The 16365-nt window shown below is 37.2% G+C and overlaps 1 protein-coding gene across 1 annotated transcript in view; it reads right to left on the reverse strand.

Moving 5' to 3' along the window:
- Nucleotides 1-16365, reverse strand: part of LOC150075985 (prolow-density lipoprotein receptor-related protein 1-like) — a 1358636-nt gene that overhangs the window by 663714 nt on the left and 678557 nt on the right. The window contains 1 exon segment of the mRNA XM_090387555.1: nt 11394-11618. Within this exon segment, the coding sequence (XP_090243681.1) occupies nt 11394-11618 (225 nt within the window).

Consider the following 16365-nt stretch of genomic DNA (forward strand, 5'->3'; position numbering starts at 1 on the left):
GAGTGCCAGAATTAATAAGGTTTACCCTTACTAATTCTGAGATGCCTTCGACAACTCCATCAATAGAGACTTTCCAACACATGACCCTTTCCAATATGAAGAAGCAACACCAGAAGAATACAGTGAAGTAATACAAACAGCAATTACCAGAGCCTTGTATAAAGCAGAAAGAAAGAAAGAAAGAAAGTCCTAGGCAACAGACCCTGTGCATGGTGGAACACAGAACTTATGACACTAAGGAGAGAAGTCCATCGGGCATGAAAGCAATATCAGAACAGATGAAACTGGCCAGCAGCAGATGTCAAAAGGCTACACAGGGAATACTTGAATAAAAAGAACACATCCACCAAGGCAATAGCAACTAGAAAGTGAGAAACCTGGGCTATATTTGTCCTAGAATCTGGAAATTCAAATCCATGGGGGTTACTGTATAAAATCACACAGGGAAAAATTTTCACAACAGATATCTCTGACACTGTCCTGGCTGACCAAAATGAAACCATCAACTGGACCGACTCTATCAGTGCCATCATAAATAAGCTCTTCCTGGATGACAACCCTCAGAATGATTTGTCGGAACACAAAAGTATCCGGAAGAAGAAGAAGAACGTTGAATATATAACACAGGCCCAAGCTGAACTCATCATCAGCCAGGAATTGAATACCAAAAAATGCCCAGGACCGGATTTAATTGAATATGCTTTCATCATTAGATTTCACAAATTAAAGCCAGACAAATTACAATAAATGCCTCCAAAAATCAGCGCTCCCCCGAGCCCTGGAAGGTTACGCTGTTCTGCCGGATACCAAAACCAAATAAACCAATAACGAATCCTCATTTGTACAGACCAATTGCCTATTCTATTACTGTACAATAAATGCCTCCAAAAATCAGAGTTCCCCCGAGCCCTGGAAGGTTACGCTGTTCTGCCGGATACCAAAACCAAATAAACCAATAACGAATCCTCATTCGTAGAGACCAATTGCCTTACTGGCAAACCTGGGCAAGACCTTGGAAAGACTAATGGCCATCCAAATCGTGAATCTCTTTCTCTGTAAACTGGAGTTGCCTTCCCTTTTGGCTCCATATTTCTATCCATCTCCCCCAGTCTTCAGCCTTCTCCCCACTCTATCTGACAGCAACGTGAACACGCCGCCCCACACAATCTAAGGTCACCAATCTAAATTAATTTCACCAAACATTCTGGACTTCTCCCTAGCGCTTCCCGAGACATGTATGCGATCATTTTTTTTTTTTTTTTTTTTTGTGCCCTTAGTGTGGAATATGGTACTGCAGAGCTGGCTCAGTAACAGTTTTGAAAATACGAAAATCATATTCACTGACAACCTCACCATTGGTCGCTGGTCATTCCAGAGCAGCCCTCGAAACCACAGCACAGCGAGTACTCAATCATCTCTATACCTAGACTCTACTCAACTCAACAAATTGCAAATTAACCCTGCCAAAACTAAGATGCTGTAAACGTTTCATACCTATTAAGAAATATTGTTCAAGGGTTTAGGCCTAAATGGTTGTCAAATGAACTAATGAGACTCATGGCAGAGAAGAAAAATGCATGGGCTGCATATAAATTATCAGGCGACACAGAAGCCTATGGCAGATATAAGATAGTCTGTAATCAAGTCACAAAGGAGATTACGCAGGCGAAGGCAGATTATGAGAAATCCTTGGCAAAGGATGCTAAAGTTTACATAAACTTTACTTATAAAAGGAAGGGGATGAATCAGATTGGTCCACTTGATATTGAGGGTTTGACTGTTGATGATCCTGCTCAGTAGCAAACAAACTGAATGAGTATTTTGCATCTACATTCACACATGAGGAGTTACTAAGGATTGAAGATGCCAGAAGGTTATCAAATTGTAGCAAGGTGCTTAATGATTTTGTCATAACACTGAGAGCAAAGTGGAGGAGAAATTGTTGAAGTTAAACATTAGAAAGGCACCTGGGGTGGATGGGATCTATACAGTTATATTAAAGGAGGCAGCAAAGGAACTAAGCAAACCCTTAGCCATAATAATTATGAGAGCATCCTTGGACTCAGGGGAGGTCCCCACAGACTGGACATGTGCAAATGTATCCCCAATTCACAAAGGGAGATCGAAGGGTGACACGAGTAATTACAGACCAGTTAGTTTAACTTCTGTACCAGGTAAAATAATGGAGTCCCTGGTTAAAGATGCATTGCAGGATCATCTAGACAAGACTGCAGCAATAATTCAGACACAGTTACATGGATGCAGTTACAAAGGAACTGGATTCCAAAATTAATTTTGATATCATATACAGGTAGCCCTTGTTTTGCGCTGGTCCAACTTACACTGATCACTAACCAAAACACCATTTTTATTTTTATTTATTTATTTTTGCAATTTTTTTATAACTTGAAAGTTTAAAATCGTCAAACAAAATTTATTGGCATCATACTGTGCTATGTGCACAGTATGATGCCAATTGTATGATGCCATACCGTGCACAGTATGATGCCAACAGTATGATGCCATACCGTGCACTATTCACGTGATTTAAGATAATCTGAGCCAATCAGCAATTAGTGCCTTCGTATCAGAGACGAGAAAGATTCCCGCCCTCAAAGTAACCACTCATGGATGTGGGTAGTAAAGGTCAATGCGGTGACACATTCAGTTGATTGTTGTTTATGGTATTTACACGTGTTGGAAATTTATTACGCTAACATTTTTTTATTAATTGTGCTATTCATAAATTAAATAATAATGGTAGTGATAGCCGTGTGCAGTTTTTTTTTTTCCAATCGTGTTATAAAGTTTTAAATTTAATAGAATAAAGACATGCCATGTCTGGTAAAAATAGTTAATTGAATCCTAGTGCAATAATGTGTGTAGTGCTATGAATATGCCTCCATCGACGATTACTACAACTATCAAGAATGCTAATAAAATAAAACAATCGATACAAAGTGGTAGGTAAAATTTTTGGTGCCAGGAACCTAACCTTGTGATTTCCGATTGACTCCATTATATAAAGGGTTCCATTTGCAGCAGTCCACCCCAGAAACCTAACCCTGATGTAAATCAAGGGCTAGTACTTGGATTTCAGGAAAGCTTTTGACACTGTTGCGCATAGCAGACTACTGTACAAATTGGAGCAGAATGGTATTAAGAGTAAGTTGCTACAATGGATAAAAGGATGGTTGAGTGGGAGAAGACAGAGGGTAGTAATCAATGGGTGCTGCTCTTTGTGGACTAATGTTATTAGTGGAGTCTCACAAGGTTCAGTGTTGGGTCCACTGTTGTTTTGTATATTTATCAATGATATTGATGAAGGTATATCATCTGCAAACTTCGGCTTAATGCCGAAGTTTGCAGATGATAACAAAGGTTGGCAGGGTTGTAATGACAGTAATGGCAGTGTACTACGACAACAGGATCTAGAAAATTTGGGAAGATGGGCTGAGAAGTGGCAATTGAAAGTACTACATATGGGTAGAAGTAACCCCCAGAGGAACGTACCAACTGTGTGGTACTACACTTACGGTGGTAGAAAATGAAAAAAAAAAAAAGACCTGGGAGTAATTGTGCTGTCAGATATGAAGTTTTCTGAGTGTATGAAGTGAACCCCCATATCATTTGGGGTTCACATCATACAGACAAAAGAGGCAAGATGATCGAAAAACTTCTAGATAACAGGAATTTAACACTTAAACATGGGTACTCACACCCTTGTCCATTTACCAACGGGGAGTACTTATGCAATCAATCTCACCATCTGTTCCCCGGCTCTTTCCTATTCTTGATTGGTCTTTCTCAAATGATCCCTATAACAGTAATCATTACCCAGTTGTTTGTGCACCATTAACAAATGATGCACCACAATTAATAAGAGGTAAAAAGTGGAAATTTTGCAAAGCAAACTGGGAAAAATACCAATGTGCTGCTTCTTTAGATGAGCAAACTATAAGGCATTGTGAGCGGAAGTTGTGGTGTTATGATCTTGATATATAATGTAGTGCTTGATTGAAATGCTTACATGCAGAGTTAGGTTGGTTTCTTGTAAACAAATACTTACAGGATTATAGATGGAAATCAGTTCTTTCATATCATGAAGGTTACTTCGAAGTCCATGACAATTCCACTGAAGAAGTGTATTGATTCCGAAGATTTATGTTGGGCTGCCTGTTTGCACTGATCTGTTTTGATTTTTTTTTCTTTTCTAGGGAAAGGTGGATGACCACCACTGTCCATATCATCAGTTGCATAGAGTTCCAGAACTGTTTCATCTTGCTCCTTTTCATCAATTTCCATAGTATCAGTATTTTTCTGTGTTTTGTCTACAGATCTGGTGAGATTTTCACAGCCGGTTGGTGTTGGATCTTTAGCATCTGGTGGGATTATAATTGGAGTATTAATTGCCTGATCGGCTTTTGTTTTTGTCTGCAAGAGGAGTGTACATGCCCAGTTCGCTATTGTGATGTTAGGAGGAACTGAGATGTCAGTTTGTGATGCAATTACTTTTGTTTTCTGGACTGTCATTGCTGTTGCTGCATATGATCTAACAGTTGGTAGTAATGGTATCTGCTTTTTAGCTTCTTGATATGTAACTTTATACTCAGTTTTATATTTCTGTACTTGCTTCTCTCTTTTCCATATACTGCAGTCTCTGGAGTAGGCAGGGTGGTCTCCTTTGCAGTTTGGGCAGTGAGGAGACTGTGCATTACATTCTTTATCATTATGATCTTTTGAGCCAATGGCGGCACAAATAAGCTAGACCTCTGCATACTGTTTGCGAATGGCCATACTTTTGGCACTTGACATCTTATTGGATTGGGGATGTATGGCTTTATCTGGCAATTCAGGTATCCTGCTTTCACTGATGTTGGTAGGGTAGGTGTGTTGAAAGTAAGTATGATAGTGTGGGTTGGTATTAGGTTTCCTTCCTTTTTGATAAGAATTCTTTTCACATGAATGACATTCTGGTTTTGTAACTCTTGTACAATTTCTTCTTCAGAGCTGTTTAGGAGGTCCCATTCCATGATAACCCCTTTTGATGTATTTAAATATGGCATGTGGAGTGACTTTGATGGGAATCCCACCAAAAGCTGTTGTTTTAAGAAGTAGCTCAGAATGACGCTGATTTGTTGTTTCTATCAGTAGGTCACCTGATTTCAAGCGGCGAACCATTTTCGGTGGACCAGCTATATATTCTAGATACCTTTGTATTACAAAGGGAGAAAGTTTATTAACTGGCTGGCCTGATAAGGAATGTAAAATTGGAAAGAGTGGAGAGATGGTCTGGGTCACATCTTTCTTTTGTCTCTTGGCAGTAGATGGGTTAGGATCATCTTGCTGCTGACAGTGTTCAGTTTGATCCAATGATCCAGGTGAAACCTGGTTTGTAGAGTCCATTTTTGCTCCTTTTAGCCCGAAAGGATTATTTTTTTACTTTCAGGTTTCCAGCCCCACCATGGGGAGGCAGGAACGGTGCCACCTAGTGATCAGGCACCTGGAGAGGTTAGTTTGTTAGTGAAAAAATTAATTAATAGACTAAGAAAAGAAAGATGATTTTCCTTCCTGGGTTCTTACTCAAAATCTGTTAAGTACAGAACCACTTCAAAAGAACTGATGATAAGAAAGGCACTGAAAAGAAAATGGAATGAAATCACTCAGAAAATCACTTTATTTATCGCTCGAGAAAATCTCAGACACTATCGCTTGGCATTCGGGGCCGAAGGTCTCTTAACTTGCGATATAACTGCATTTTTGTGCTGATTATTACATATGCTGCTGGTGTCTATAGGTACAAAGCAGAGCATAGCTTAATTGGTGGTAACTGTTCATGGGCTAAGAGCTAGATTAAGTGAAAAGGGAAGTACCTTCTGGTTTATGTCTCTGTGGGGAATTGGAAACTTCAGAACACATACTGTGGTACTGTAGATATTATCAGATAGTAGGAAAATGTACGAAGAATTAGAAGTGCAGTTTCTGAAGCCATGCGAAGTGTTTGCAAGTATCCATTGCAAGTATTTTTAAGATCTTTGTGAAAGAAGTTTTTGAAAAAAAGAAGGCTTATTATGGCAGGATCAGCAAATTAATGTAAATATCTTATGATATTTGGTATATTATATATGTGGTTTATATAGCATGTATTTCTTATGAAAAATTGTAATTCCTGGAAGGGAAAGAATTTCCATGGCACTGCTAACTTCATATTGTTGAATAAATCTAAGTACATCATTTGAAACACCTGAACCAAATTTAAAGTTACCAAAAAGATATCACTGCATGAAACAACAGATAATAAATAAATTGTGAGCTCATTTAAGCAGTGATTAGTAATAGGGGGAGGATGGTAAACTACAGTAATTAGAATATGAGCAGAACTAATTGCCCATTTAATACTGTAAAGCAAGATTAAAAAAATTTTAAACTTCACTATCTTTATTTGCAGAACTATTTAAGTGAATTACATTATAAGAAAATTTAGAACCAAGAAGAAGAGTATCAGTGCTACCAGACAACCAAGTCTACACAACTGCTTTTAAATTATACATCACAGGACCAGAAATCAATAAAATATCAACTAAGAGTCCAACTTATTAAAGGGTCCATACTAAGGTGCATTCCGAAAAACTAAAAACAAAGGACATAACCTAAGAAACGAATTATATTCAAACTCAAGGCACTATCATGGCTAAGTTTCACCTAACTGAAAAAAGCTGCTTTCCTGCCTCTACTAATAGATTGTAATAATCCTAGATCAGTTTATTCTAACAAAAACTGACTGACTGTGAAAAGACAAAATAATACTTCTTAATTTTGGAATATCACTAAAGATTTAGAATAAATAATCATTATACAGCCAGGCCTCGCATAATGTGAGTTCGATTAACGCATTTTTCAGTTACCGCTATTTGAAAAAAATTATACCACATTTCACTTTACACAATGCAAATTTCCAGTTAATGTGATTTTTTTTTATGTGATAGTTGAAAAAGATTTGAATCACCCGCTAAGCTTACAGTGCATCAGACAGGCAATAAACAAGCGTCTGCCTGCCTCACTGTGTTCTGTCAATCATCGGAAGCAGACGTGTTACCTGTTTGCCTCCAACTAATAAAGTCACATGCAGACTTGCATTTAAAAATTAGAATTTTTAAATGCAAAAATAAAAAAAAATTCAAATTTTAAATGAGCTAGATGAAAATGTTACTGCAAAGGAGATAACGGTAAAAGAACTAGATGAAATCTTTATGTATTGCAGAGAACCTCAAACAAAAAGTTTGAGGTTCTCTGAGATATTTATTTCACCAGGGCCTAGAGAAGATTGTTGTTGGTTATCGGAAATTGATTGATGAAAAAAAGAAAGCCAACAGTGTTCAAACGACTCTGTTCAAATATTTCCGTAACAAATAGTTTCTTCAGTGTATTTTATGCAATAAACATTTAATGCTATAAATATTTTCATTATCTTTTGCAGGGTATACAGTTAAAAAGTTATTTAAAAGATATTTTTTAAAATTCTTTATGGAAATTCCTGAAGGTCATGGACCAATTATAATTTTTCCTATTGATTATATTCGATTAACGCATTTCCATTTTGCGTGATATGCTAGGAATGTGAGAGGAACAGACAAGTAGACTTGCATGCTATGCACACTCTAGTAAGAACAAGAATGAGTGTATGAATATACTCATTCTTGTTAATTAAGCCAACTTTTACTTCCTGCATAGTATCTGGCAATATCTGTTCTCCTTTTAGTGTCTTCTATAGCCAAATCTGATATGTGCATAGAAAAGTTGGCTGTAGAACAGCAGTTCCCAACCGGTGGTTTGCGAACCCATTGGAGTTCACGGAAGTGTTCTAGGGGGTACACACTAAAAATCCAATAATGGCATCTGCTTAGATTTACATAGGTATATTGTTGTAAACTACAAATATAACTAATAAAAAACAATAAAGTAAAATCAAATTAAATAAAAAGTAAAGAATTGCCAAAGAAAGAAACCACATCTCCCACAATTTGTTATAATTAGTTTACCCTCTTATAGTATATCATGTTAAATAAATGTTTTCTATAATATATATATATTTTTTTGATTTTCAAGGACCATTTTTATGTACAGGTACTTATTATTTTTTTTTAGAACCTATAGTACTTAGTACCGTGCATGGGTTGAAAAGCTGAAAGAAGATGTTTGTTGACATTAGACTTGAACTTCTATCGATTGTAATTTTCAGGAAATACATAAGAAGGAAGGCTGTTCCAGAAAATGGAAATTGAATGAATAAATGAGGAAGAAGAAAAGTTGGTTCTGTGAGTTTGAACTTGGACAGTAAAAGGATCTTGACTGCTTGCGGCACGTGTTCGGATTGCTTTGAAAGAGTGAGCGGGAATTATTGAAGCCAATTCAGAAGAACAGTGCCCATGTAAGTATCTATAGAAAGGTCTACGAGACAGAGTGGAGAGACTCTTAGAGATGAGACTGTTGCGTGGTAGCACAGTGGTATCACCACGATCCTCCCAACACCGGGTGGAAAAGGATCAGGTTCGAATCCCGTCAATGAAGTGAGGAATTTTAAGTAACCTTAATATCAATTTTTTTTTTTTTTTTTATTACAGATGAGACATTAATTAACCTAACTGTCCTCTTTTGAATGAAATCTAGAAGCCTGAGAGTGGTTTTGGGGACACTGCCCCAGATGTGGGAACAATATTCCTTGGTAGGCCGGATTTACGATTTCTACAGACTCAACAACAGCTGGAGTTTTAACGACAAGAGAAAAAGAGAAAACCAAGTTTTTTAGATGCAGAGAAAACAATATATGTAATGTGCTTTATGCCAGTAGAGATTAGAAGTCAGGGTAATCCCCAAGATCTTGCCTAGAAATCGGAGTGTCATCGAAGATAAACAGAGGAGCAGAAGAATCCTTTTTGTGAGGTATAAGACACAACAGAGTTTTAGGATTGAAATTAAGTTATCTTTGCCCCACTGGAGAATTACCTGGATATCTGCATTTAAGGAAATGGTAGTGGATATTCGAGAAGTTGAAGTTGTTTGAGCATGGCAAGGTTTTTTAAACTGGAAGGTGGAATGCAATGTGCTATCATCGGCAAAACTATGGATACAATTTCCGGTCAATGGAAGAAGGTCATTAGCATTAGTAGAGGCATTTGATAAAAGAAAGCAAGCTCATGAGGCATCAGCCATAAAAAAAAAAAAACAGAAAACCCCATTTCCACTTCACCCCTCTGTTCGTTCGAAATACCTGTCCAGCTGAGACTTAAACTTATTTAAGCTATCAACTTCCACAACAAGGGATGGAAGGCTGTTCCACCAACCAACCACCCACTGGCTAAAGGCCAAATTAATTAATATATAAGAGGAAAAGATTGGGAGAAAGAACTGAATCTTGGAGAACACTAGCATTGCTGGAGAAGTTAGAAGACAGAGAGCCATCTACCATTAACCAATGAGTGGTCAGAGATAAAACTAGATACTCAATTACAAACAACAGCTGGCAAACTGGGATGGAAGCTTATTTAGAAGACCTTTATGCCAAACAAGAACAAAAGCCTTGGAGATGTCAAGAGCAACTGCTTGTATTTCACCCAATTTTTCCATTGAATTTGTCCATAAATAGGTAATATAAGCCAGAATATCACAAGTGGATCAACACTGATGGAATCCATACTGGCGATCGTTGATCAGATGGAAGGTTTCTAGATAGTTTAAGAGTTGGCGGTTAATTGATTTCTCCATTACTTTAGAAAAAGTGGAAGTAATTGTAATGGGACGATAATTGGATGGGAGGGATTTGTCACCCTTTTTAGGAACTGGCTAGAGATGAGCAAATTTCCAAGCAGAAGGAAAAACACCTTTGGAATAAGGAAGTGAAAAAAGTGGCAAAGAACAGAAGTAAGTTCAGGAGCTCTGGTTTTGAGAACAAATGAAGAAATACCATCAGGACCTGGAGCTTTCTTAGCATGAGATTCATCAAAATCCTTCTGACATCCTTTTGACGGAAGACCACAAGAGGTATTGAATGGAGTGTACTGAGAATGGTGTGAGGTGATTTACCAAGATCATCAATATGTGAGTTGGAAGAAAAATAGGATGCCGGCAGGTCAGCTTTATCTTTGGCTGAAGTGACAACAGAACCATCTGGTTTTGACAGGAGTGGGAACAGAGATTGGTAAAAATGCAGCCAATGGTCGTGGCAAGAGACCAGAATGGTCAGCTACCATAGGACAAGAAGCAAGTTTCTACTCTTAACCTGTTCGAAATCTAGTTTGGACCGATTAATAACTGCTTTACAAAGTATAAATGATATTTAATAATAAAAATTATTATTATGCTATGTAGCTTATAAAAATTAGTACTGGAAATATTTTATAATAAAAATTCAGAAATATTATACAATTTCAGAGAATATAGGCTTAGTGGTTCGCTTTAAAAATATTATGTTGAAAGGAGTTCGCAATAAAACATATGCTGAAAAGGGTTCGCGAGTCAAAAAGGGTTGGGAACCACTGCTGTAGAAGATAGTAAAGAAACAGCAGCCAACTCTGCTAAGTACACACATCTCATTTATATATTCATATTCCCACTTCTGCTTTTCTTCAAGTCAGCTTACAATGGTTATTGAAAAAATAAAACAATGTGGCCATTACATTTCTTAAAGGTAATCTCTGGTCTCCTGTACAACTCAATTCTAAACGTGCAGGAGGCATCTGAAACCACCACCAGCACAGTTTCATTAAAGAGTGGAGAGGAAAGCAATTTACTGCTTTGTGGTATCTCTTTACTTATATCCAGAGAACAGAGGCATTATTGCTGAGTAATACCATTTGAATCCAAGAAATAGTGCTGCTTTCATCATATTTCTTGGTGAAAATGGTTTTCCAGGAAAAAATGGTTGTTATGCAGCAATGGAGAATTTTTTTAGCATCACCCAACATAATTCAATTCTTTATTCCTTTATTTTGTTACACAAGATGAAGAAACCACTATTTGATAATAACAAGGCAAAATGTGAGGTGAATGACTGTTCCCTTGTCACTTAATTAATAAAACCACAATGCTGTTGATAACCTGATGCTATGTACACATTTTTGAGTTGTACAGAAGCTGTAGATTACTTTTATAAAATCTAACTGTCATATACTTGTAAATAAAAATTATTTTTGGTAACAATGAACTGCTGTATAAAATTGTGTCTGGAATTAACTTTTCAATTGTCTAACAGTTCTAAAAAAGGGTATACTCATTTTTAATACATGATTGTGTTTTTCTGCAATAATTCTCTATAACCATTTTATCCATACTATGTAATATTGTACATTTATCATAATTAAAAATTACTGTCATTGTATCAAGAATAAAACACTTACTGCAGTTCATCTCATCACTATGATCAGGACAATCAGGATCACTATCACAGCGGTATGAATGACTGATGCAAGGCCCTTGTTTACAACGAAATTGGTCTTCAGCACAGCTACAATTAGCTTCATCACTATAGTCTCCACAACTGTTCTGCCCATCACATACTCGTGATTCTGGTATGCAGCGATTATTGGAACAATGAAAAAATCCAGCTCTGCATTCTCTAGAAGCTGTAGGGAGGAGGGAAGAAGATTAGAGAAAGTCATCCATTTCAAACAGCAGTGTAAGCTATTTCCGATTAATGTGTTGATGATATTTTAATTATTGATAAACCTTCCAAAATAAATAGTTATAAAGTGACTAACTCATCATGGTTTCTAGTTAAGATCAGAAAATGAAATATTGTTGACATTTTTAATTTTATGACAAGAGGGAAAATTAAATGAACCTTATGCAAAAAGCATAAACTGAATCTAATATCTTCACTTTTAATCAAATCGTGCATCCAATAAAACTAAACTCATTTTAGAACATAAACCCCAGATGTGAGGATTATGTTCCACCTGAGTGCATAATATTTCCATGCTTCCTCTAAATTTTTATAATGATACTTAGTATTTTCTACATTGTTGTTCTAAAGTGTTTTTGTCATCACATATAAACCATTCAAGTCATTTTGAAATTCAGAACTTTCTTATGGCAACAGTGTAGCATTTGTACTTATTTGCAGTTAACTGTAGTCATACACTAGAAAAAACATCAGATATAGTGGGTGTTTGCTTACCGTGATGTCCACATTACACTGTTTTTCTTTTGGAATGCATTAATAAATCTTGGTCAGATCCACTTGACTATGATTTTCTGTGGCTTGACAAAAAATTTTTTTCCAGTTCAAACAAGCAAAATTTGATACAGGTTATCAGAGGCAAATATGTACCTGGGAGTGAAGTTCAGAACCCATAAGATGTCACACCGTAGAATATATATTTAAATAGAATGTGCACTCAATGTATTTTTTCAAGCCCACTAAATTTTGATGCTCTTTCTGCATATTTATATATCAGTTAGATTTGCATTTGTTTCCAATTAGCAAGAGGGAAAAAACAAATCTTCAATTTTGTTTATTCTCAATAAACAAATCTTCAGTGCTGCTCACATAATATAACTTGTTATCTTGCATAAGATCAGATCTTATGAAAAGTAGAAAGATAGCACCAAATTGAAAAAAGTAGCACCGAAGTGAAAAAGAGATGCATGAAAACATTCTAAGGTCAAGCATTGTGCACGACATTCTCAGTTCATTTCTGATGAGCCGAATAATAAAGTATGCTCAGGCACTGCTCTAAAATAAATACCAGTTTAATCAGTGTTGAGAATACAGACAGGACTAAATTCTTCAAATAAATTAAGTAAAACATTTTCCACCCAGTTTTGAGCTGAACCTGTATCCAATTCTGATTTTTCTCCATGGAGACTTTTGTACACAATGCTATCTCTCTCTCTCCTTCCAACTGCTTAGTCATCTGGAAGCTTAAGTTCATTCACACCAAGTTCATTCATAAATTCCTTTGCCTTTTTGCATAGGGTATTTCTACTAATAGGAGCATTTTTTAATCTTGTATTTGTGAACCATCTCAGAAGAACTTCTTTCACAAGTTCATTCTTTCTACATCTTTTCCTGTTCAGGTTGTCATTCTCAGTCACTCCTAATTCACGTAATTTTCTATTCTTTAAAAGTTTACACAAAAGAGGTTGTGAAACACTGAGTTTTAATGTAGCTTCTTTCTAACTACACTTAGATAAGTCATCATAAGCACACTTAGAATTTTGTTCTTTTCACTCAAACTTAAATCTCTATGTTTCTATGACATTTCTATTTTAAGGAAATATAAATCACAGTTCAATTTTTTTTTTTTTTTTTTTTTATGAGAACCCCAAACACGAGAGGTATTAGAACCTATGGTACTTAGTACCATGCTTGGGTTGGAGGTTGAGAAGACGAAAGAAGATATTTGTTGATATTGGACTTGAACTTCTGTAGATTGTAATTTTCAGGAAATACGTATGAAGGAAGGTTGTTCCAGAAAACGGCAGTTGAATGAATAAATGAGGAAGATGAAAAGCTGGTTCTGTGGGTTTGAAGTTGGACAGTAAATGGATGTTGGCTGGTGGCGGCACGTGTTCGGACTGTTTTGAAAGAGAGAGCGGGAATTATAGAAGCCAATTCAGAAGAACAGTGCCCATGGAAGTATCTGTAGAAGAGGCATGCAGCAGAAACAGTGCTTCTATAAGAAAGCGAGTGGAGAGACTCTGTTAGAGATGAATCATTAATTAACCTAACTGTCCTCTTCTGAATGGAATCAAGAAGCCTGAGAGAGGTTTTGGGGGCACCACCCCAGATGTGGGACCAATATTCCATGGCAGGGCGGATTTCCGATTTATACAGAGTGAGCAGCTGTTTGGAAGAAAAGTAACACCAAGAGCGTAAGAGAAAACCAAGTTTTTTAGATGCAGAGGAAGCAATATTTGTAATGTGCTTGTGCCAAGATAGATTAGAGTCAGGGTAATCCCCAAAAGAGATATATCATTTTGCCTAGAAATCGGAGTGTCACTAAAGATAAACATAGGAGCAGAAGAATCTTTTTTGCGAGATATAAGACAAGACTGAGTTTTAGAAGGGTTGAAATCAACTAAGTTGTCTTTGCCCCACTGGAGAATTACCTGAAGATTGGCATTTAAGGAATTGGCAGCAGATTTTCGAGAACTTGAAGCTGATTGAGCAGGACAAGGTTTCTCAAAATGGAAAGTTGAATGCAATGTGCTATCATCGGCAAAACTATGGATAGGATTTCCAGTCAATGGAAGAAGGTCATTGATATACAAGAGGAAAAGAGTGGGGGAAAGAACTGAACCTTGGGGGACACCGGCATTAGTGGAGAAGTTAGAAGACAGAGAGCCATCTACCATCACCCTCAGTGAGCGATCAGAGAGAAAACTGGATAACCAATTACTAAAAACAGTTGGCAAACCATAAGATGGAAGCTTGTTTAGAAGACCTTTATGCCAAACACGATCAAAAGCCTTTGAGATGTCAAGAGCAACTACTTGTGTTTCACCGAACCTTTCCATTGAATTAGTCCATAAATGGGTAAGATAAGCCAGAATATCACCAGTGGATCGACACTGACGGAATCCATACTGGCGATCGTTGATCAGACGGAAGGTTTCTAGGTAGTTTAAGAGTTGGCGGTTAATTGATTTCTCCATTACTTTAGAAAGAGTAGAAGTAATTGCAATGGGGGGACGATAATTGGATGGGAGGGATTTGCTACCCTTTTTAGGAACTGGCTTGATATGAGCAAATTTCCAAGCAGAAGGAAAAACACCTTTGAAATAAGAAAGTGAAAAAAGGCGGCAAAGAATACGAGTAAGTTCAGGAGCACAGGTTTTGAGAACAAGTGGAGAAATACCATCAGGACCTCGAGCTTTCTTAGCATCAAGATTCATCAAAATCCTTCTGATATCCTTTTGACGGAAGACCACAGGAGGCATTGAATGGAGCGTGTTAGGAATGGTGGGAGGTGTTTTACCAAGATCATTAATACATGAGCTGGAAGAAAAATGGGATGCTAGCAGGTCAGCTTTATCCTTGGCTGAAGTGACAACAGAACAATCTGGTTTGCACAGAGGTGGGAGCAGAGATGGGCAAAAGTTGCGGCCAATAGCTTTGGCAAGAGACCAGAATGCTCGGCTACCATTAGGGCAAGAAGCAAGTTTCCTACTCTTAGCCTGTTCAACCTCTAGTTTGGACTGATTAATAACTGCTTTACAATTATTGCGAGCTTTGGTGTAGGCAGAAAATGAAACTGAAGAATTAGAAACAAGCCAATTACGATATGCAACATTCTTCTCTTGAACAGCCTTAGCACATTTATTGGAAAACCAAGGTTTAGATAAAGGACGAGATTTTAAAGTCGAGTGTGGGATAAAGGATTCCATTCCTGCAAGAATAATTTCACTGACACGATCTGAGCAAACGTTGACATCAGAAGTTTTGAAACAGTAGTCAGACCAAGGAAAAGAAGAAAAGAAGTCTCGCAGGTCATCCCATTTTGCATTCTTGTAATGACAAACAATACGAGGTTGGGAATAGCCATGAGATAAAGGTTCCATTGGAGAAGAGACAATCACCAAGTTGTGATCTGAAGTGCCTAAAGGACCTCTCACTTCGACCTTGTACTTAGAAGGGTTGTTTGTGAGAAAAAGATCAAGCGTATTGGCTGTATGATTAGGATTGTCCGGTATTCTTGTAGGTAAATGAACAATCTGTGCTAGGTCATTAGAAATTGCAAAAGCCTCAGCATCTCGACCTGCTGGGTCGGTGTGACTAGAAAACGTAAGCCAGCTGGAGTTGTGAACGTTAAAATCACCAAGGAAAATTACCTCACTGTTAGGAAAGTTGGACTGGAGAAAGTCAAGTTGCAAAGAGAGGAAGTCAAAGAGCTCCAAGTGATTAGTGGAGTTGGGAGAACGGTAGAGACAACAGATGAATTTGACAGAATGAGGTAGAGAGATTTTAAGCCAGAGAAGATCAAAGAGAGGAGATTCCAAATTGCCAAGTCTCTGACAGGGAATATCAGAACGGATATATGCACAAGTACCACCTTTTAGGCGAAGGAATCATACAGCAAATAATTTGCACATCTGAGATGAGCAGTAGTTGAATCAACTGATAACTGAGATTCAGTCAGAAAATGGGGTTTGGAAGACTGCAAGTGGAAATGGACATCGTTGAGATTGGAATTGAGACCACGTATATTTGTGAAATGAATTAGGAAGTCCTTGGGAGGTTTCGATCTTTTCGCAGATAAGCTTGCTCTATTATTTTGACAATTCATGGTGTATTCAATAGTAAGAAAAAGTGGGTGGGACATGCTGTATGAAGTAATGAAATTTTTGGATATGGCATACATGTGG

The sequence above is a fragment of the Mastigoproctus giganteus genome, chromosome 13 (genome assembly GCF_048544385.1).
Source record: "Mastigoproctus giganteus isolate SK-2022 chromosome 13, ASM4854438v1, whole genome shotgun sequence".
Lineage (NCBI taxonomy): Eukaryota > Metazoa > Arthropoda > Arachnida > Uropygi > Thelyphonidae > Mastigoproctus > Mastigoproctus giganteus.